The 22,734-nt window shown below is 32.0% G+C and overlaps 9 protein-coding genes across 9 annotated transcripts; 3 read left to right on the forward strand and 6 right to left on the reverse strand.

The window, feature by feature from the left end:
- Positions 1 to 22: 22 nt before the first annotated feature.
- On the reverse strand, positions 23 to 3,061 carry mcfX (putative transmembrane protein; the record flags this gene model as incomplete). The annotated part of the gene is made up of 6 exons (XM_004355932.1): positions 23 to 55; positions 145 to 993; positions 1,134 to 1,217; positions 1,892 to 1,967; positions 2,343 to 2,868; positions 2,959 to 3,061. 6 exons carry the CDS (start codon positions 3,059 to 3,061, stop codon positions 23 to 25), a joined length of 1,671 nt encoding a protein of 556 aa, XP_004355985.1.
- Positions 3,062 to 3,421: 360 nt separating this feature from the next.
- Positions 3,422 to 4,901, forward strand: DFA_08498 (uncharacterized protein; the record flags this gene model as incomplete). Its single annotated transcript, XM_004355933.1, has 2 exons — positions 3,422 to 3,873; positions 3,944 to 4,901. 2 exons carry the CDS (start codon positions 3,422 to 3,424, stop codon positions 4,899 to 4,901), a joined length of 1,410 nt encoding a protein of 469 aa, XP_004355986.1.
- A 72-nt stretch (positions 4,902 to 4,973) lies between these two features.
- Positions 4,974 to 7,403, reverse strand: DFA_08499 (uncharacterized protein; the record flags this gene model as incomplete). Its single annotated transcript, XM_004355934.1, has 1 exon — positions 4,974 to 7,403. The coding sequence occupies one exon, from the start codon at positions 7,401 to 7,403 to the stop codon at positions 4,974 to 4,976; it is 2,430 nt and encodes an 809-aa protein (XP_004355987.1).
- A 297-nt stretch (positions 7,404 to 7,700) lies between these two features.
- Positions 7,701 to 10,554, reverse strand: DFA_08500 (uncharacterized protein; the record flags this gene model as incomplete). Its single annotated transcript, XM_004355935.1, has 4 exons — positions 7,701 to 8,091; positions 8,175 to 8,685; positions 8,763 to 9,267; positions 9,388 to 10,554. The coding sequence occupies 4 exons, from the start codon at positions 10,552 to 10,554 to the stop codon at positions 7,701 to 7,703; spliced, it is 2,574 nt and encodes an 857-aa protein (XP_004355988.1).
- Positions 10,555 to 11,664: 1,110 nt separating this feature from the next.
- Positions 11,665 to 13,576, reverse strand: DFA_08501 (uncharacterized protein; the record flags this gene model as incomplete). Its single annotated transcript, XM_004355936.1, has 5 exons — positions 11,665 to 12,495; positions 12,665 to 12,718; positions 12,794 to 13,050; positions 13,119 to 13,293; positions 13,397 to 13,576. The coding sequence occupies 5 exons, from the start codon at positions 13,574 to 13,576 to the stop codon at positions 11,665 to 11,667; spliced, it is 1,497 nt and encodes a 498-aa protein (XP_004355989.1).
- A 203-nt stretch (positions 13,577 to 13,779) lies between these two features.
- psmA6 (proteasome subunit alpha type 6) lies at positions 13,780 to 14,872 on the forward strand (the record flags this gene model as incomplete). The annotated part of the gene is made up of 5 exons (XM_004355937.1): positions 13,780 to 13,855; positions 13,972 to 14,066; positions 14,145 to 14,226; positions 14,294 to 14,449; positions 14,541 to 14,872. The coding sequence occupies 5 exons, from the start codon at positions 13,780 to 13,782 to the stop codon at positions 14,870 to 14,872; spliced, it is 741 nt and encodes a 246-aa protein (XP_004355990.1).
- A 363-nt stretch (positions 14,873 to 15,235) lies between these two features.
- alg12 (glycosyltransferase) lies at positions 15,236 to 19,551 on the reverse strand (the record flags this gene model as incomplete). Its single annotated transcript, XM_004355938.1, has 5 exons — positions 15,236 to 15,828; positions 15,936 to 16,591; positions 17,699 to 18,250; positions 18,331 to 19,172; positions 19,249 to 19,551. 5 exons carry the CDS (start codon positions 19,549 to 19,551, stop codon positions 15,236 to 15,238), a joined length of 2,946 nt encoding a protein of 981 aa, XP_004355991.1.
- A 960-nt stretch (positions 19,552 to 20,511) lies between these two features.
- Positions 20,512 to 21,630, forward strand: DFA_08504 (uncharacterized protein; the record flags this gene model as incomplete). Its single annotated transcript, XM_004355939.1, has 1 exon — positions 20,512 to 21,630. The coding sequence occupies one exon, from the start codon at positions 20,512 to 20,514 to the stop codon at positions 21,628 to 21,630; it is 1,119 nt and encodes a 372-aa protein (XP_004355992.1).
- Positions 21,631 to 21,800: 170 nt separating this feature from the next.
- Positions 21,801 to 22,315, reverse strand: DFA_08505 (uncharacterized protein; the record flags this gene model as incomplete). Its single annotated transcript, XM_004355940.1, has 2 exons — positions 21,801 to 22,144; positions 22,255 to 22,315. 2 exons carry the CDS (start codon positions 22,313 to 22,315, stop codon positions 21,801 to 21,803), a joined length of 405 nt encoding a protein of 134 aa, XP_004355993.1.
- Positions 22,316 to 22,734: the final 419 nt, after the last annotated feature.

Below are 22,734 nucleotides of genomic sequence, written 5' to 3' on the forward strand. Positions count from 1 at the left end.
TATTAATCATTTTCTTTGTAAATTATTTTGGTTGTTGTTGTGATTTTGCAAAAATCTATAATAATAAATAATAAATAAATGATCAATGAATCAAAAGTTAATATATTGTTTAAAAATATCTTTTGGGTTATTCTACTAGTTTACCATTTTTTGAACTTCATAAATCATTAAAGTAATACCAAAGAGTGGACTGATGATCATAATTCTTGGTAATAAACCCTTGGCAAAGGCCTTTGGACCTTCATTTTTCCAAGTTTTGTTTATACAATCCATGATACCAGTGTAGGTTGGATCACCAGGTTTTGGTTTGACTTGTACTCTAGTCTTGATGACATCCATTGGAGTTGAAACGGCAGCAGCAGCACTACCAGCCATAATACCAGAGAGGAGAATCTTTGGTAGGGCAATATGTCCATTTGGCTCTGTGAAATATTCTTTGATTCTACCATACATTGAAAAGTAGACCATCGAGAAGGGAACGTCTCTCAAGAGTGTGGCAGCAGTACCCTTGTACAAACCTCTGATGCCAAGCTCTCCAACCACCTCTCCCAACGTTGCTCTCTTGCCACCCTCGCCACCAATTTGCATTCTAATCTTGACAATCTCCATTGGATTGGTAGCGACGACCTGACAAAAACCAGCACCGGCACCAGCCATAACCTCTTGTACCAAGGTAATATGTGGACGATCACCTTGCAAAACAGTACGCAAGAGATCATTGACGGCAAGTTTCAAAGCCTTTTCAGGTGTAATACCAATCAAGTTGGCTGAAAGACCTCTGTAGAGTGATCTTACACCTCCTTCATTCCTTATAATCTTTGAGAAACAATCGATGATACCATTGTATGCTCTAGTACCATCGGCATTAATCTTTTGGTTTTGAAGTCTAGTCTTTACCATGTCCATCGGGAAGATGGTTGATGCACCAATGATACCTGCTACACCACCTGCTACTAAATTGGCCCAAAATGGTGGTTTCACTACTTCTTGTTTCTAATAGGAAAGCAAATATAGTAGGTAGTAGTAGTAGTAGTTTTAAATTATACATATATGTAGTGATTGATTGTGATTAAAAAAACAGTGTAAGTAACAAAGATTGATTGATCAATGTTTTTTGAATGATTATCACATACCTTTGTACTACTCATATTATTATTATTCTTTATCGGGGTTGATATATAATGATTAATTATATATGTATATGCAACTATAGTACTCTGTTTGAGTAAAAATATCTTAAAGTGTGTTGGGTTTGTGATCAAAAACCAAAAGTTCAAAAACATTAAGTGACCATTTTACAAGAACGGAAGTATATATTGCAAAAACCCATAATTAATATACGATTGATGTTGAGATGGAATATGTCATAGATAAAAGATTTATCTCTAGTAGGGGGTAGGACTTTATTTGGAAAACAATGAAGACTCCATCATCAAATCTCCAACCTGACAACCTCAAATTTACAAACTACAAATAATTTGACACCTCCCTCATTATTGTATTTTATTTTTTAATGGTGGTAGTAATATTCATTTATTATTCATTCATTTTCCAAACAAAGTCTTGACCCTACTAGGGATATATCAATCTTTTGACGATAAAAATATTTAAATTTAAATTGCATAGATATAGTAAATCAGATTAATTAATAATTATTATACCTACAGAATGGATAAATATTAAAATTAAAAGTTAATAAATTAAAATATTGTAAAGAAGAGTTATCTAGTACAGTAGGAAAGTCAAATGGTTGTAGGAAAGAGTATTTATTTGGTTGTACATTTTCAATATATCTTGAATACTTTTCTTTAACGTATAATTTTGTTCCTCATTCTAAATGATATATAAATCTACATATTCTCTTATATTTATAGATAATAATCATAAAGACAATATAGAATATCCATTTCTTGGTGGCCATTGTTTCAAGATGATTGTGATGATTTATGTATTTTTGGTTATTATTTCTAAAGTTATCAAAAAAATACATATATCATCACAATCTATCTATCTTTCCAAGTGTAGACAAAAAAAAAAAAAAAAGGTAATGATTCTTAAGATTAAAAAATGAACTAAACTCTTTCTTTCTTTTTTTTTTGTTCTTTCTTTCTTTCTTTCTTTCTTTATCTTTTTAGGTTGGTTTTGAGAACCCATAAATATTTATATTATATTGTTATTTATTTTATTTTTATTTTAATTTATTGTGGAAGTACTAATTTATTTCCTATCCATTTACTTGATTTTGGAAAAAAAAACATAAAGGTAATTAATAAATTATATATATATATATATTTTTCTTTTCTTTTTTTTTCTTTTTTTTTCTTTTCTTTTTGTTTCCATACCTCTTAAAATAATAATAGAAAAAGTCACAATAAAGGATAGTTTGGACGATACCGGCAATCATTACCAAAGCACCCTTGAATTCTCTTTCGGTGAATATTCTAACGATCCAGTTTAAAAAGTAAAAGGCTCTGTACCCACCCAAACAAATGATATAGTTGGAGGTGATGGCTTCGACCTCACCAGTTCTTTGGAGGAGGAAGAGTTGGGGAAAGATGGCAACAGCCTCCAAAAATACAGAAAATGTCCACAAGATCTCCATGAATGCATTCGAGTTGGAGTCACCGTCGTAAAAGATACATCCCAAGAGGAAGGATGGAATGATGAGGAATAGAATTCTAAAGTTGTCGTGTTCCTTGTCATAACTAAACTTGTATTTAGTGGTGATCAAATAGATTGTATAGAATGATGAGCAGAGAAAGAATAACTTCATGCACGTGTTATATAGTGAAACAAATGATGTAAATAGATCCAAGTATCTAGATGCAAACACAATACCAAATAATATTTGACTCTTTAATGAAATACCTAAAAGGTGATAAATATATAGAGAGAGAGAGAGAAAGAGGAATGATTAATAATTGTAAATAAATCAAGTCATAGGTAACATTCATAAACTATATACTTTACCTGCACAAGACTTGTCTGCACGAATCTTAAACAAGAGTAAAAGAATACTCACTAAATGGAGCATATCTCCAATTAATCTAAAGACATTCATTCTATTTTAAACTTTACTTATTATTATTACTAACTAAACTACTACTACTACTATAACTATATAGGATGTATAAATGGATTGACAAACAAACTAAATCTATCGATGACGATTATACTATACTATGTTTGAATGACTTGACTATATTACTACTATTAATAAATATGAACTAATGAATTCGAACTAACTTGTTGATGTGTCATCATAACCTTGTCCGTCCTTTTCAGTGAGCTTCACTACCACATCCAATTCTTTTTTAAAATTTATTTATTTTTGTTTTTAAACATGTCTTTTGTCTCAAAGACAGTATGAGTCATCTTATCTCTCTTTATAGTTGGGTAGTTGGTTGTGTATACAAAAATTATGTCTCAAACATACCATCATTCACCTAATATAAAGAGTGAAGATGATCATCATCATCATCATCGTCACCACTATGACAGTAATACAATTACAAGAGAAAAGATAGAGACATTGTTTCTATTACGAATGTTTGATAATGTTATCATTCAATGTTTAACATTATTAAATGGTAATCAATATATGGATATGGAATCAAATAACAACAATAACGGTAGTGGTAACAATACAACAACTAAAAAGATTAATTCATTATTAGAGATGACTGATGGATTACAACATTCATGTGCAGAATCATCATCTTCGTCATCTTTATTGGATACATGTCAATGTCAATGGATAATTGAATTACTAGTACAATCATTATATGAAGTTGGTAGATCAGATGATGCTATTTCATTAGTATATGGTTTCTATTTCAATTCTTTATTACCTTTTAATGTTTTAATCTTAATGTATGTTACATATTACAATCAATATAGAAATATATTTTATTTTTTTAACACCTATTATATATACTTTTAGAACACATTTATTAGTTGATAATAAACAATATAAACAATCAAAATATATAATAGAAGAAGCATTGAATAGAAGAAAGGTAGTTGGTAGTGATTACTATGATCCAAACGATGTCGATGTTTTAACACAAGATGGTTACGACCAATTGGTGGAACTATTAATCTTTCATGTAATGTTTAGAATGAATGAAACTGAAGAGGCTAAAAACTACCTACTCTTGGGTAATGCCTCTCATCTGTCACCTCATAAACTTCAAGGATTTACACAATCACTTCAAGAAATGATTCAAATCAAAGAGATTGAAGAAAAGAATCAAAAGGAATTACAATTACTACAAGAAAAGGAAAAAGAAAAAGAAAAGCTTAGACAACAACAATTACCAAAATCTTCATCTTCTTCACCTTCCATTTCAAATTCACCTTCATTTTCAAATTTAAACTCTGTAAATAATAATATTAATAATAATAATAATGAAGATCAAAATAATAATAATAATATAGATAATAGTCAAAGAAAAATGACAAATAGAGAATTATTGAATCGATTTATTCAAGGTGGTACAAAAGAAAAGATGGAAATGATGATAACATTATTTAAAAATTCAATTGTAAAGACAAAGAGAGCGATTGGAGAGACTGGTAGTTTGATTGTACCAGATAGAAAGCGAGTTCGAAAAATGTTACCATTATTGATTTGGAGTACAATCATCTTTTTCAGTATAAGACATTTGGTAAAAGTTTTAAAGGCAAGAAACAAACCTCTGCCTTTACCAAATGGATCGAAAATCAAACCAACACATAACAACAACAACGCATCATCATTGGTAAAAAGAAGAAACCTAGGATCATCATCATCGAATAGATTTAATCAAAATAACAATTCTCAATTTGGTTCACCATTTGGTAATATTTATAGATCATTTAAGGAACTTATATCATTAATTGTTAATTATCGTTATTAACCAAACTAAAAATTAATAAATAATTAATTATAATTTATATATTTATACAAATATATTATATTATATATTTATTTACTCCCAAGAAGGTAAATGAACACTTTCACGTGATGATGTAAAATGATTAAAATGATGTTGGGTAATAAGAGATTTGTCCAATAGATATTGTAGGATGGTATAATCTGTGATACGATGATAATTATTGGTTTCTTTCATTTTAGATTTGACAAAACTATTCAATGCACCATGTTTCATTAATGAGCATGTACAATTGGTAGTGTTGTGTACGTTGGTGTGATGATTGACGACATATTCAACCAATGCTTTAAATACATCCAAATGGAAATTTACCAATGAATTGATAATGGCGAGTTCAAATTGACCAGAGATATGGTTTACTGATGATGTTTGTAAAATGTGATTCAACGTATCGACATTACCATTGATTGTGCAAAGTAGGAAACTAGTCGTTCTAATGGTACCAAACGATAAACTTGTTTCTATTATTGGTAGGATATCCTGTTCAATGTATTTAGCCAATCTAACATTACCATGAGTTAATGATGACATGTAGATATCGGCTAAATACTGATCGTTCATTTCGACGATCTTTGATATCCCAACAAATGTCTCGATGCTTCCAGATTGACCTATTGCAACGAGGTTTTCGTTGGCAAGGATGATGGGGTTCTTTTTGCAACGTGGAGATTCAATGATGAATCTAAAAGCTTCTACATTTTGTGCATTGATTGCATTCTTTATAAGACTAGTTACAAAATTGGGGTAGATGGGAATGTCGTCGGGAATGGTCAATACCATATTCTCCAAAGTATCTGGGTATCCATGATAACAGGCTGTTACCATTAGATGTTCTCTGGCCAATCCACTGAGTCGTCCCATTGGGATGGCATGTGATAGATTGAACCAATTCTCGACGACTGTGATACGATGTTTATCAGTTTGATAGAGTGCACTTGACAAGTAGGATATACTCTTTTGTGCTGCCTCGTACATTGCAATTTGAAGTAAATGTTGCATCATCTCTACATTTTTAGAGGACAATGATTCAATGACCAACACCATTGGATCGACGTATTCTCTCCACTTATCTTTTGGACCCTCTGCCATCATCCAATCAATCATATCAACGTGACCAGACTTTGCAGCACCCATCAAGAATGCACGTTTAGTCCCTTCTCCAATCTTATTGGGTGGTGCCTTTTGCCATAAATGTTTGGCCAATTCTTTTGAGAATCTAGGGTACAAGTAGAGTTGGTTGAGTACCTCTCTACCATACTCTTCTTCAACGGCCATGAATTGTTGGAATGTTCCTCCATAGTCGGCAATGGCATCGGCCAATTTAGCAGCCTCATCACCGATTGGAAGAATACCAACACTCATCACAAATCTGACTGCCCAATCTGATTGTTGATAATGATGTATAATATGTTTGATTGTCATGTCATAATCTATATTTGATTTTTTGTAAATGTTTGTATTTAAAAATACAAATACATTCATTTGTTCGTGGCTTTGTACAAGACAGTCTAGTGTCTGTCCACTACTCTGCTCCAACACTTTTGATAGTACATCTCTTGTCTTTTTAATCTCTTCTTGCAATGTATACTTTGACTTTGTGTGACGATTAGCAATATATACCATTACCTCTAGATAGATGGTTGGAAGAGTTGGTGCAAGAGTCGAAGGAGAGTTACCAATTAGTGACGCGATATGACTAGCCAATCTAGGTACGGTCGTGTCAAATGTATTAAAGTTGTGTGGTACCGACACGTACTGCTTGATGGCTGCCAAATCATCACCAAACGCAGCAACCAACTCGCTTGCATCACTCATACGATGTTTGACGTTATCTATTGATCCATTGGGATACTTTTCGGTGGCGTTGACTTGATACAGTTGCTTTGCAAACGATAGACGGTCAGGATGCTCCAATGAAAGTGTTTTTACAAAGGTGTGACCTTGCAAGAGACGCATAGGCGTTTCCTGTCTGAGAAACACATCAAAAGCATGTTGATTACCACCAATCATTGCCTGACTGATCAACTCGCTACCGTGAAAGTGTTGACGAAGATGACTGTAGAAAAAGTTAAACAACTTGGGGTCGTGACATCGTCTAGCCACAATATTCATATCGCTGCTAACCACATTAACATAATGCGACCCAGTCTGCAATATATCCTTGGCTAGATGAAAATACTCATTCTTGAACAACCAATATCCACTGTTGATCTGATAGTATTTCTTTCTTCTAGTTGTCTTTTCCTTCTTGCCAAGTGCAATATCTGATTGATCGTCATGTTCATCCAATGAAGAATCCCATGCCAAGAATCCATCTCTTCTTAATTCCAAGTCTGCCTGACTTGCTCTTTCCTTTTTCACAGGTAAAGGTAATCTACCAACCTCTACAAAAATATAATGTACCAATACTTTATTCTTGATTACTTTAAAAAATTCTATATCTAATCTATTATTATTATTATTCATTTTTAGTTGTTGTTGTTATCGTTGTTATTGTATACATATACAATATATATATATATATATATATCTTTAACAAACAAAAAGAAAGTAAAATGTCTACTTTCTTCTTGAAGCTATTTTTTTTTTTTTTTTGTTGGAACAACTTCCATCAGTTTCTAAAAAAATTCTGGATTAAAAGGTAAATATCTGATATTATCATTGTTCTTTTGCCCAAGATACTGGGATTCGTGTTGATCAATAAATATTGGTATTGGTGAACCTATCTATACATCATGTTGGTTTATTTATTTATTTAAATGCCTATGGGTCGATCTTTTCTTTTGATTTTAACTTTTTCATTTTGATATCTGAAGATGTAGCAGCACGTCTAGCAACTGATTTTTTAGAAAACAATTTCTTGTAAACTATAACACCAACAGCTGATCCAATGACGAGTAAACCTCCAGCGGCTGCCAATGGTACCCAAAACTTTTTCTCTTTGTAAAATGGAATTGGTTGTTTGGGACTATAGTAGCCAGTCGGTCGTATGACATTCAACTCGATCGTCTTGCATAGAAAATTGGATGGTGGACATAAAATAAAAGAACCAAGTGATGAAACCCATATCTCTCCTCCTTCTTTTGGACATACTACTCCACATGTCATATTCTCATGATTTACTTGAATTTCCAATGTTCCATTTTCTAAACATCTAAAAAAATAAATAGAGAAAAGATTGTTAATATATATATTATTTTTTATCTAATTTCTTTTTTTTTCATTTTAATTTCATACTTGTGTTCAAAACAACTAGGAGTTGAAATATATTTATCACGAGATAGTTGTAAAAAACATCTTGATGACATTCCACCATTTAATGTGCAAAGATTACCAGTGTTGTTGCTAAGAGCTGCAGGAAGTTGGTAGAATGGACAATAGTCGGCATTTTGTGGACCACCTGCAAATTTATCTTGTAAATGCATTTGATATGGTTGCAAGTCGTCATAATATTTGATGTTGCAGTTGGACATTCCTCTTCGATCAGGGGTGCACCCCATATTATTTGGTGAATTGCAAAAATAACCTCCATTGTCTCTCTCGCCAAGCCTTATGTGTTCGCATCGTCCATAAACAAAATTACATCCTTCACCCTTCCCCCATAAAAACTCTTGGGCATAGGACGGATTTATATAATACCATCCCATGTCTTGTAAAAGTGCCAACGTTAAAACTGACAATGTCATTGTTAATGAACTATCTGATGTCATGATTTCAGTATATGCTATTCTTGATTCCCAATGTGAACCTAAATGTATATATATATGTTATAGTTAGTAAAAATGGATGATATTTTTGTTTTGTTTTGTTTGACTCGACTCTTACAATCAGTATTTGTATTATTACAATCTTCCAATTCAACACCATCAAGATATGGACAATCAAAATGTTTTCTGGCAATTTTGACAACTTGAGGAGTAGAGATTTTACGGACGGCTTTGGTGACAGTGTCATTGAAAGGGTTGACACCGCGAAGTGACGAGTTGACGACGGGCATGTCATGTTTTTGTCCGTCAGGGTCGAGGAAAAGGTTATAGAGTGCCGAAGAGAACCCCAATACATGTATGGTTTCGTGAAGAGCAGTCTGTACAGCTCGTTGAAAGAAAAAGTTTGTCTTGTTGGCATTGCCCACTGGTGCATCTCTGAAATAGGATGGTGCAAAATTGATGAAACCAACGAGTGGACGTCCCAACATACCGTCAGTAGTCCTGTCAGAATCACCTCCATACCAATCAAATGCACATGGCATGCCAAATGCAATGGCGACAGTCTGTGGTCGTGCGGTGACATAGATCAATAGATCCGTGTTGGGCACACCAGCATTACTACCCTGTGACATGTAAAAAGGCAGTGATATGTTGCCGCATTTCCCCCCGCCAGCTCCATTCCAATTGACGTTGGGTATGAGGAGGGGACCATCTCTATATGGAATCTTTACAAAACTACCTACAATCTCTGCGGTGGCTGGTAAAACGTGATGTGAAAAATATTGTACAAATGCAGGTGTCACGACATCGGCTTCACGACACAAGTATAGACAGGTAGTGTTGGGACACCCCAAATATGAATCGAGCACAATAACTTCGCCCGGATAAGTGCACTGTGACCCACATGCCACAGAAGTGTTTAAATAGGATGTATTATACTGAAGACGTAGTGACTGATATCCACTATCATCATATTCACTGTCACCAGTAGGTAATGGAAAGGTTGTTGGATTTGTTGGAAATGGATTATAATTTCTTGGATAACATCCAGATGGTAATGATTGTTTAGTTGTTGAAGTTAAAGTATTATTATTATTATTATTATTATTTTGCCTAGATTGTAAAGTTGGAGAAGAAGAAGAAGAAGATGAAGAATTGGAAGATGAAGAAGTTGAATTTGAAAAAGTATTATTATTATTATTATTATTATTATTATTATTATTATTTAAAGTATTATTATATATGATATGTCGATTATTGGTATTGACAAAGATAGGAATAGTTTTTGATAATTCGGAAATATCATAACATGATTGAAATAAACTGTCACTTGAAAGAAGATGTTGGACAGTTGAACTATTGGAAAGGAATAGTTTCTCCAATGTCTTTTTAGTCGTCGTGTTTGTAAATTGTAGTTTTTGTTGTTCTAGTTGTTCTTGTTGTTGTTGCATCGGTTGGTTTTGTTGGTTTTCAAAAGAATCTGGAGGATTATTAAGATTATCATAAATTCTCTTGATTATGTTATCGACATGTGAATTTGCATTACTATCATGTGAACATTTATGGTCATGTTTGTGTTCTTGTTCTTTTTGTTGTTTTGTATCATCGTTATTATTATTATTATTATTATTATTGTCCTGCTGTTGTTGTTCTAGGATTTCTTTAAAATTCAAAAAGACTTTATCCTCTAACAATCTCTTTGTATATTTGTCTATAGTCGATTGAATGACATCATTCACTTGTTGTTGATTTAGGTCTTGATGATGACGATGATGATATTGTCCCGTCGTCGTATATGTCTTTTTCGTTGTTGATTCCTTTTCTTTTTTGGCATCGACCGACAATGCTTGTAATAGTAATAATACACCAAAGAATAGTAATAGTAAACTAAATATATTCCTCCTCTCCATCTATCAATATATATATATATATGATTCTATTATTATTATTAGAGGAGGAAGAGGATCTGAATGATATTGATAAAAAGTTGACTCTTTTTTGTTACAACTCTATTACATTCATAAACTCTTATTATTATTATTATTATTATTATTATTATTATATCTATCTATCCGTCCGTTATGTATGTTATATATTTTCTGCTCTATTGAATGTTCTTGTCCTTGATTTGTTTGTGTTTTGAGAACGTTCTCCGGAGGGTGGTGTGTTGATTATCTGAAACGAGACAAAGTAGTTTAGAAGAAGAAGAAGTGATGATGATGATGATGGACGGACGGACAAAGTAGAATTAATTAATATCTTTGTATTCTATTGCTCTAATTAATTAATATCTATGTTTATGTTTATGTTTATGATAACCTACCACTTGTTCTAGAATCTACTATACTACTATTACTGATATTACTACTAATCTCTTGTCTTGTGATTATTTCGTTGCTTTTGTGTACTCGAGTTATTTGAATGAATGAATAAGTGAATGAATGAATTGGGGGATGGGTTCCAAGATATGTGTTATGATGTGGTGGTACAATAGGTCAGTTTGTCTGTTTGTTTGGATGTCGATAGAGAGCTCTCTGAAACCCCAAAAAAGTCTCAATTTAATTTAAATTTCGGTTCGAAAAAGGTAAAACTGCTAACTAATCGACGAAGCCGAGTTTTGTGAGTTCTGTGTGCACACACAAAAAGGTAAATAAATAAATAATAAGGTAATAAAAGAAACAAAGTTTAATGTTTGTTATGATGTTACATAATTAGAGAATCAGAAGATCAAAAGGATAAGGATAAGTTGGTGTACCACACTCTCTAACTCTAAGCTTGTCCGAGTTTGGTTTGAGTGTAACAGGTGGGTAAGAATGATACGTTTGATGCACCAATTTTTATTTTATTTTTTTTTGGTGAAAGGTGTCACAAAAACTGTTGGTTGTGTGGGTTTTTCGAGTCTACGAGTTTTCGTGTGTATTACAAGGGTTGGATCACCTACGATGATTCGAGAATTTGAGAGATGAGCCCTTAGTTTAGTTTAGTTTAGTTTAGTTTAGTTTAGTTTAGTTTAGTTTAGTTTAGTTTGTGGTGGTATTGGTATTGGCAGAGGTGGGTTTACTAGCACTATAGAGATAATTGATTTGTTTCATGGGTGGTGCTTTACTTGATGACTTTTTGGTGGTGGTGCTGTCGCTTTGTTTGGAGACTTGTAGTTCTTGGATTTGGACGGACCATTCGGCTTGGTCATCCATATAAAAGTATGGCTCTGCGCAGGTGTTTCGACTGACGACGAGGAGGAAGCCGCCGGGTTTGAGTACTCTATACATTTCGCGTAACAGTTTCTTGACCATTTGATTGTCGCCTACTTCAAGGTCGAGTGTTGATAGGAGGGCGTCTACGGTACCCTTGTCGATGATACCGTCATAAGTGTCGTTGGCAATACCAGTGTTGGTGGCATCGCCAACACGATACTCTAACCCATTCTTGATACGTGTGTTGGTGATCTTGGTGGCCATACGTTGTTGCATTCGTTCGATGGCATTGTTGCAAACGTCAATATTAAGTATCTTGGCATCGATGTTTTTATCCAATTCAACAATCAATTCCTCTGCCAATAAACTATTCCCACATCCAACATGAAGTAATTCTAAACTATTGTTTCTATTACTATTACTATTCTGTTGTTGTTGTTGTAGTTGATAATAAGGTGTAATCATATTATTGAGAAGATGATCTCTTATATGACTATAGTCGACGTACCATTCATAGACGTCACCTTTACCTTCACCGCTTTCATAAAACACCTCCCAAAATGAATAGGATGCAGGTGATACATTGTCCTCGTCCTCTTCTTCAAATTGCTTTACATTCTTTTTATATTTATTATTTGATTTCTTATTATTAGACATCTAATGTAAAAATGAATATATAAATATATCTCTCTTTTTAAATAACAAACAAATAAATAAACAATAAGATCAACATCAGAATCTTTCGTCTTTTTTTGGACTTTGAAAAAAAAATAAAAAAATAATATTAATTAATTAATTAATTCATATCTCTATGATGATTTCCAACATGTTGATGATCAATTTGTGATCTAATATTTGAATCTAATAATCTAATTAATTCCTATAGAATGAAAATGGTTATTAATACTATCATTTTATGTTTGTTTGGTCATATTACTGCTGTCAAGTTTCTTACATTTTTTTCATTTTCCAATTTAATTAACTCATTTCTATACAATTCAACATAATCAATTGATTTCTTTAATTCATCATCCTTTTCTTCAATGGTTGATGATTGTGTTTGGATTGTTTTATCCAATTCCTTTTTTTCAAGTTCCCAGTTTTGTTTTTCATTCTTTAGGTTCATAGTGATCATTGACAATTCATCAATTGTTTGTAGGTATTTTGTCTTTTCATTCTCTTTATCTAAAAAGTGTTGATTCAATTTACCATCTTTAAACAATACAAAAAAAAAAATTATTAACAATCTTACACAATGAGCAAAAAAAAAAAAATCTTACAAGAATCCTTTAAAAGAGTATATTGATTCTTGATTTGATTGATTTGACCTTCAACTCTAATATAATTTGATTTATACTCATTCAAATATTTATCTTGTAATTCCATTCTTGACTTTAAAGTTTCCAACTCTTCCAATTGTATTTGATTACTTTTTTCCAATTGTTTATTTTCAACCTAAATAAACAGAGAGATAGAGAGAGAGATGGAGATAGATAGTTAAGAAGAAAAAAAGAGAGAGGGAGAGGAGAGAGAATATAATATTATATTATTGTAATACGTTTAAATCATGTAATTTATGTATCAAAGTTTGTCTGACTTCACCATCGATTGAATGTTTGTTGTGATAGTCGACAATATCATTTTCAAGTTCAATGATTCCATTCTTTAGATGGTTGATCAATGTATTCTTGTTGTCTTGTGTCTCTTTAATATTATTCATATTCATATTCTTATTCATAATTATTATTAGTAAAGTTGAACAAAGAGAGTAATTTTAGTAGCATGCTTCAAGTGTGTTTACTGGTTTGGTGAAGTTCAATAAAAAAATAATTAAAAAAAAAATTAATATTTTTTGTGATGATCATCACCCCCAAATTAAATCATTAACAAAACCTTTGTTGATTGTTCGTACATATATATTAAAAGAAAGAAAGAAAGAAGATGGGCAGCAGAGCAGGTACCGCAGGTTACGATATGAGTATCGTTTTCTCACCACAAGGAAAGTTATATCAAGTTGGTATGTAATCTCGATAGTGAAAGTAAACACAGATGAGAAGATAACCAGAATCTAATTCATTATACTCTTTTATATATGTGTATATATATATATTTATATCTATATCTACTTTATAGAATATGCATTCAAGGCTATCAAGTCTGGAGGTTTAACTTCAATTGGTATTCGTGGTAAAGAATGTGTAGTTGTTGCAGGTCAAAAGAAGATCCCAGTATGTAAACACAGACATAGATAGTAGATATATATATAGCTAACAGTATTCAATTCATTCACTCATTCATAATAATAGGATAAATTAATCGACCCATCAACAGTTACTTCAATTTATAAGATTACAGATTATATTGGTTGCATTGAAACTGGAATTGTTCGTATGTATAGATAGATAGATAGACATTTAAATATGTTCATTTACTTACTATTTATTTATTTGTTTAGCTGATGCTAAATTACATGTAAGCAGAGCAAGACAAGACGCAGCTGCTTTCCATCATAAATTTGGTTACCAAATTCAACCAAACTTTATGGCTAAAAAGGTAGCTGATTATGCTCAATTATCAACTCAACATGCTTCAGCTAGACCATTGGGTGTTTGTAAGTCTAAAATATAAATATATATATATATATACAACTACATATGACGTATTTGTGTGTATTAATCATTTTATTTGTTTTTTTAATTTAGCAATGATTCTTATTGGTATTGATGATGATTTGGGACCTCAATTATTCAAGATGGATCCATCAGGAGCCTATTTTGGATACAAGGCTACAGGTGCTGGTGAAAAAGAACAAGAAGCTACCAACTTTCTTGAAAAGAAATTTAAATCAAATCCACAACTTACACAAGATGAAACCATTCAACTTGCCATTTCGACTTTACAAAATGTTTTGGGTGCAGATTTGAAGGCTAGCGATATTGAAATTGGTATTTGTACAATGGAAAAGAGAAAGTTTACTTTATTAACAGAATCTGAAATCGATAGTCAATTGACTAAATTGGCTGAAAGAGATTAAAATTATATCAATATAAATAATAATAATAGTTTTAAACAAAAAAATAATAATAATAATAATAATAATTACACCAATTCTTCTATAGATAAGCCTAGATAGAGAGAGAGGTGAGATCTTGGTAAATAATATTGTACAATGAAATAAATAAATAAAAAAAGTAAGATCAACTCCATCCATCATCCATCCAATGACCTGGAAACAATAATTACATTTACATTTTGTATAGATTTTGGATTTATTTTTAGAAACGGTTACACAAAAAAGGATATAAAATATGGTTGTTATTATTATTTGTCATTTTAGTTGTATGTATGTATGTATGTATTATTGGTCGCTGAGATATTATTGTTATTATTATTATTATTATTTTTCTTGTTCTTCTTGTTGTTGTGGAATATCCTTATCTTCTAATTTAATACCTTTGGAGTTTTGGTCAAGGTTGATAACATGTACCCATGAATTGGACTTGCTGCCACGGAAGAGGACGGTAAGGATAATGTAAAAGACAGCATCGATAACAAGACTGAAAATGGTGACTGCACGACAACGGACCCAGTTGTTGAGGAAGTGTGATGTGATAATGACAACTGGCAACAAGATGAACCAAAAGCTGAAAACAGCTGCGATGGTTTGGAAGAAACGTTTCTTGAGAATATCGTGGTTGTGCTTGGACGATGAACGACATACAGTGCAAAGGAACCATCCAAAGATACAAAGGAACATGGCTAATAGAATGTATCCTGGTACAGTGTCATAGTAGAATACGTAGGTCTTTAATGGCATGTAAGTGGCGTTTGGCACGAGATAGATACAAACACTGGCAATCAAGAAACAAACAAAAATAATTGCACTAACAGCTCTTGATACAACTGATCCATAGTGATGTGAAATGGTCCATCCTTGTGCCAATAATAATAATACTAATATAAAGAATGCTCTTGAAATTACATCAAATGCTAAAAAGAAAAAGAAATAGAAAAAAAAAATACAAAGTTAGTCATTTTTCCAAATGTTAGTTCCATTTCTTTTGTTTGTTTGTTTGTTTGTTTATTGTTCAACTTACTAAAACCAGCAACATAAATTTGATTATTACCATGATCTTCTTTCAAATAGATACCCCAATAAATTAAAGAGATGAATAAACCAAATGCCTTGATTAAAACAACGACAAAGAATAGTCTCATGACTGAAGACTCTAATTGACGACGCCACAAGAATAGAATATTAATGGCGACACAAATCAACATCATGAGATAAAAGATGAAAAAGAATAGTTGAGTTTGGGGGATACCGTGTTGATCGGCACTGATGGCACGATCGAATCCATCCCCTTGATTCTTGAATACGATTTCGTAGGAAGAGATGTTGATTTGTGGTGCGATGACAGATGTTGGGATTCTCTCGCAGTTGGCAAAGGCAACGTACCACCAACGATCACGTTGCTGGTTGACTGGAACCACTCTTCCGAGGAGAGTCGAGTTCCATCCAATGACAGTGCTGGCAGCACCGATCTTTTCGTAGCATGAAAGGTCACGTGATTGGACTTTACCCCAATTCTTGGGAGAGTCAGAGTACAACAGTAGTTTGGTGGTTCTCGAAGTTCCAAAGTCTACATTGAGTGATACCGTTGCACCATCATCACTTATACAAAATTTATCGATAAATACCCAATTACTTGTTGTTGAAATATCTCCTTTTAATGTCAATCCCATTGATGTACTTATAAAAAGTACTATTGAAATTATTATTATATTTAATAGTATTTTCATTTTCGTAAATATGATATTATTATAAAATATTCTCTATCTATCTATCTATACTACTGATTAATTAAATAATAATAATAAATAAATAAATAAATAATTTTGTTAATTTAATAATTCTGTTACAAGTGGAAAAGAAAAAAAGAAATAATTGTAATTGTGATTGTTGATTGTTGATTTCTATCTATTTTTAGGATCCCAACAATATATATAAATGTAAATGTATTATTTCTTTTTTAGTAATCACACCTTTGAAACAAAATGAAATGTGATTATTGTATTGGGTATAAATATTCCAAAATAGATTATGGATGAATATAATAAATAATGTGAATGCCTCTAATGGATATCTTACTGTTTTATGGTTTTGTATTTTGGATAAATAAAATATGGTGCAAGAGATAAAATATGAATGTAAAATAGTTGATGTTGTTGTTGTTGTTGTTGTTATTGTTATTGTTATTGTTGTTGTTGTTGGTTTAAATATAAATGTGATCACACAACATTTTAAACACATCAACAATCATAACCATAACCACACATACACACATATATACAAATACAGAAAAGAATCCAAACCAAAAAAAATCAGTATACAGTGATGTGAGAGTAGGGAATGCAAGGGTTCTCACTCACTATGTCTATCTATCTCCTCACGCATAATCAATCAATGGATCGTATTCGTCGATAAAAATATACATGATGTTTGGGATCACTCCCCTCCTTCCACCCACCTTTTGGAAAAAATAAACTAGGTGTGTGAAAGAGGATCGAGTAGTGATGGAGTGATTGATTGTATACCACTCCTTTTCTATTTTCGTATGTACCCCCAAAGAGTATGAATATATATTGTTTTTTACTCCATCAATCACTACACTCTACCCTTCTCCCTATTCACATTGTATGTAATCTCTCTCCTCCTTTCCCACTACCACTCACTTTTTCACAATCATTGTAGAATAATCATCGGATACTTTAGAATACTCCAATCAGAAAATGGTTGGTGGTCTTGATCTTTTATTGGATTAGAGTAGGATTGTTATTGTTGTTTGTCATTATATACAAGGTAGGTTCTTCAATGATTGAAATAAAAGGAAATGATTTTGAAATGGTAATGTGACTAAATCCATTTACCCAATCAGATACTTTAAATCCTTGTAATGTCATTTCCTCTTTAAAAGGTGTAACTAAAACATCATAATCTTTAAATTGAACTTCATATTCTTGTTTGGAATACTTGTAGTTTGAATTCAATTCACCAAATCTTGAAACTCCAGACATTGCTGCCAAATTATCAATATGAATTGATAATGATTCTTTCTTTTTAATAGTAGTAGTGGTTGTTGTTGTTTGTAATAATTTCATATTATTTGTAAAGTTTGAATAATTTAAAATATGATTGTGGTTTTCTTGATTCTGTTGATTCTGTTGTTGTTGTTGTTGATACAATGGTTGTAGTTGTAAATTGGTTGAATGAAGTTTAGTGAATATATCACCACCACTATAATTCTTTGATGATACATAAAGGAATCCCATAGATATTATTAAATTAATAAATAATAATCCCATCAATCCAGTCCATAATATTAATTTATATTTTTGTAATTTTGTGAATCTAAAACAACAATAACAAAAAAAAAGATTAATCAACTATAGTTGAACTTTTTAAAATACAATCTATCTATCTATACATACAATGATTTAATACCAATTGAAATGGTTAAATTAAAAATTGGTACAACGTAGAGAATAAATCTTAATTCTTTGTGTGGTAGAAAAGAATAGATAAAGATGAATGATACAATTGGGAGGAGATAGGGAAGAATGATTTGTCTTTGTTTGGTAAATGACAGAGCTGGAATGAAAAAGAGTGACCAAAGAAGGAGTGATTTGGGAATAGCAGATTTAAAGTACCAACCAAATGGAAGTACACCCCATTCCGAACTCTTGTTTTCCAAAGTATTGAAAAGAAATACTTCCAACTCTGGATACAATAAACGATTCCAAAATAATGAATCAATGATAATACTTGAAATGATACATATGGAGGCTGAAATGATTCCAATCTTGATAAAATGACCAAAAGCTAGAGAACGATTTAAAAGTTTTGAAAAGATGATTGGACCTGACAAAATGAGTACCTCTGAACGAAATAAAAACATTGCCATTGACAATAATACAATCATTCCAGTATTATTGTTTTTCAACCATTTAGAATAGGCAAAAATGACAAGGATCAATGCAAAAGTATTGGGTAGAGTACGAGAGGAATAGAAAATAAAATGGAATTGAGACATTGTGACTAGTGAGAAAAAGTATCCTACATCACTTCCAAATGCTTTTCCAATGGTTCTACGAAGATGAGAAATGGCAACCAAACTTGACATTCCCAAAACAAATCTACAAATGTAAAGACCTGCCAATTTAGTGAATCCAAACAATTGTGATAGTCTAACCAATGGGTAAGATAAAAATGAAATAAATAAAGATCCAATAAATGATCTTGGTACAACTCCTGGAAATTCTAAATGATCAAACTAAAGTTAAATAATTAATTAGTATTTTTGATTTCATTAATATTAATTAATTTATATTTATATTATAAAGAGTTACATTTTCAATATTTGAACCATGATTTAATAAATCATGGATTGCTTGAATATTAAAACTTTCTTCAACTTTTGTAAATGGACATGCATAAATATAAAATATCATAATTACCAATAATGGTAAATCTTGTAAATAATTTGATATTATTCCTTCATTATTATTATTATTATTAACATCATCATTTATTTTTTGTTTATTATTATTACTATTATTATTAATACTATATTGTTGTTTTGTTGATTTTGAATATGTTGATGATGATGAAAAAGTTGGTGAAGTTGGAACAAATTTATAATATGATTTCATGATTGATTGTTCAAATATTTATATATATATATTGACCTAATCTATAATCTCTCTATTGAAATATAATATATATACATAAAGATCTTTTCTATTCCGTCTTTGGCAAGTATACTTACCTCTCTCTCTCTTCTCTCTCTGACTCTCATTCTCATCCACACACAAACACACACAAGTTTCATGGCCATCCAAAACTCTTTATTTTTTATTTTGTGTATAATTATTACACATTCTTTAATTAGTCATTGGAGCTCTTCCAAAAGTTCATTGGAAATCAGATAAAAAAGGTTTACTTTACAAATGTGGGTAGGGAAAAAGGTGGAAAAATGATACTGCAGTGTAGTGTTTGTTGTGTGTTAAGTTTTTCCATTATTTTTCGTTGCCACGAAAATCATTCTTCACAACCCCCCCACATTTAATAGTGTGTTGGTTGGTTTGTCAACCTTTGCTAAAGAGTAAAAAGAATTGAACATATAATACCTACATACATAAATGTATAAACATGTTATGTTTACTAGATGCTAATCTCTTCACCAAGTCTATTGCAGCCTATGATATCATATGCATGATGACGAGATACCTTTAGTTGATTAGATGTCTTTTAGTTTAATAAATACAAATCGCCTAAAAGTTGTATCCTCTTTCTTTTAACTTTTCGATTCAGGACACGAAAGAAAGGTCTCGTCCGGTTTTCACGGCTGTTTGTAGATGATATTTTCATTGATTGTAACCAACCGACCTATTTTAGGTCATTTCTTTTTTTTTTTTTGTTTATTATTACGTTGGTTTGTCCCTATCTTGAAACAAACAAACTCGCCCCCCCCCCCCCCCCCCCCCCCATCATTGTTTGTGACACATCATCATCATCCTTGTCTCTCTTTATTCTATATATATATATATTCTATTCATTATCTATTTCTCGGTATTAGATAACAGATATAGTTACACTTCTCCTCTCTAACAATGAACAAAGAAAGGAAAAGATTTTTATTGATTCTTGCGGTCATAACATTCATAACGTTTACCATTTATTTGTCTTGGAGTCCTTCAAGTGAATCATCGACAGACTATCAAGGTAAAACGAAACAAGTACGATTGATTGAAGAACTACAAAGCAAATTAAAAGAAAGAGAAGCAGAAAGAGATAGATTGGCAGCACTAGTTAAAGACCAAAGAGATAAACAAGACATTAAAAAAGGAGAAGAAGGAGAAGAAGGAGAAGAAGAAAAAGTAAAGGAAAAAGAGGAAGCGTCAGTTGATCAATTTAAATCACCAAATTTGGGTATTCGTAATTACGATAGAGTATTGGATGTTACAAACAAGGCATTGGCATATGCATTCTATGTGACTGATGATATTTACTATTGTGCTGCTGCAGCTACTGCACATCGTCTAAGACAATGGACAGACTATGATATCGTGTTTATCTTTATCACAGCCAACTCTTATACGCCCGGCTCGCACATTACCAACAAGCTCAACAAGCTAACCAACATTAAACACAAATTCATCGACTCTTCGATTCAGGCACGATTCCCAGGCCAAGACTCAACGTGGAGAGACTCGCTCAACAAGTTTTATGTCTTTACTCTGACGGAATACGACCGTATCATCTTTTTGGATGCCGATACTGTCGTCCTCAGAAACCTCGACCATCTCTTCTTTATACCCGACTGCACATTGGCTAGTCCACGTGCATACTGGCTCGATAACCAACCATTCTTTACCAGTTTGCTCATGGTACTCAAGCCATCGCAACACACATTTGACGCATTGGTCAAGGCAACCGAGACCAGCAGAGGTTGGGATATGGATGTTCTCAACGACTATTTCATCAAACGTCCAGATTATCTCATGTTGCCAGGTATCTATGGATTGCTCAATGCCGAGCTTGCATTGGGCGAAACACATTGGTTTGGCGACGACGTCGAAGACACTTACAATAACAAGGCCTATCTCTACCATTGGTCTTACTTTAAACCATGGAGAATCAATGCAAATGATCAACGTGTAACCAATCATGGTAGAGTTGTAAAAGATACTTATCATGAATATTATATTGGAAAGGAGAAATATTGTTAAAAAAACAAAACAAAACAAAAAACAAAACAAACAAATTTAGATAATATTTAGAATAATAATAATAATATTACAAACAACAAATAAAAGTAGGATATGTTGGTAGTACAATTAATTGGCTATTTAAATAGATTAGGTTATTGATTTATTGATTTATTGATTGATTTATTTATTTAACAAAAGTTGGCGGTCTTTACAACGTTGTTGGTGCTGGATTGGAAACGTGAACTAGCAGCAATTGACATGTAGTAGGATACTTGATTGGTTATTTTAGCAGTAAAGGTGGTCCATTCGACAAAATAGTAGGATGTGTAGTCGTAACGGGCAAAGTTACCAGACATGACAGTGTTGGTTGGGTCGATGGTAACGTTGGACATCAATATTCCACGCTTTCCACCAATCCAAAGGTATGCTTCATAGGATGTATTGTCAGCTGAAAGTGTCATATTGAAAGCTTTGCTTTGACATTGAGTTGAATCTGGGTATCTAATCCATTGACCTTCAGCATTAAATGTGACTAGAATATATTGAATAAATAATATTATTTATTTAAAATAAATATATTAATATATCATGAAAACAAAAAAAAAAAGTGAGAGGCCCTCACTCGATGTTATTATTACATACATCCTTGAGCCAAAGCTAAGGTTGAAATTAAAAGGACAACAACAACTAAAATCTTGTTCATTTTCTTATGTGTATTTGTATGTATGTGTATATGTATTTTATAAATGAAAACTAATCTATAATAAAAAGAGTGTTGATGATGATGTGTGCAAAAAGAAAGATTAAACAATTTCAAGGTGCTTTGGAATTAATCAAAGGTCGGAAACTTTTAAAGACAGACTAGGTTCGTGATCAGCATTAGTCGTTTTTTGGTCTGGTTTGGCATAGAAAGGTTGTAAATAACTCGAAACTTGGGAACTCTATAAAAATCGAGCGACGACTTGACCAGAAAAACGACGAAAATTGTAACGGGTCAATCGAGCTTAATTTATGATTGTTCGTCATCCAGTGTTGTGTGTTGGTGACCTCAGCACCTTTTCTTTCATTTTAATAGATATTGTTGTTGTTGTTGTTTATTTATTATACATACATACATATACA

This window comes from Cavenderia fasciculata (assembly GCF_000203815.1).
Source record: "Cavenderia fasciculata unplaced genomic scaffold Scf_ET2XIPL01COFD4-5, whole genome shotgun sequence".
NCBI classification, from domain to species: domain Eukaryota; phylum Evosea; class Eumycetozoa; order Acytosteliales; family Cavenderiaceae; genus Cavenderia; species Cavenderia fasciculata.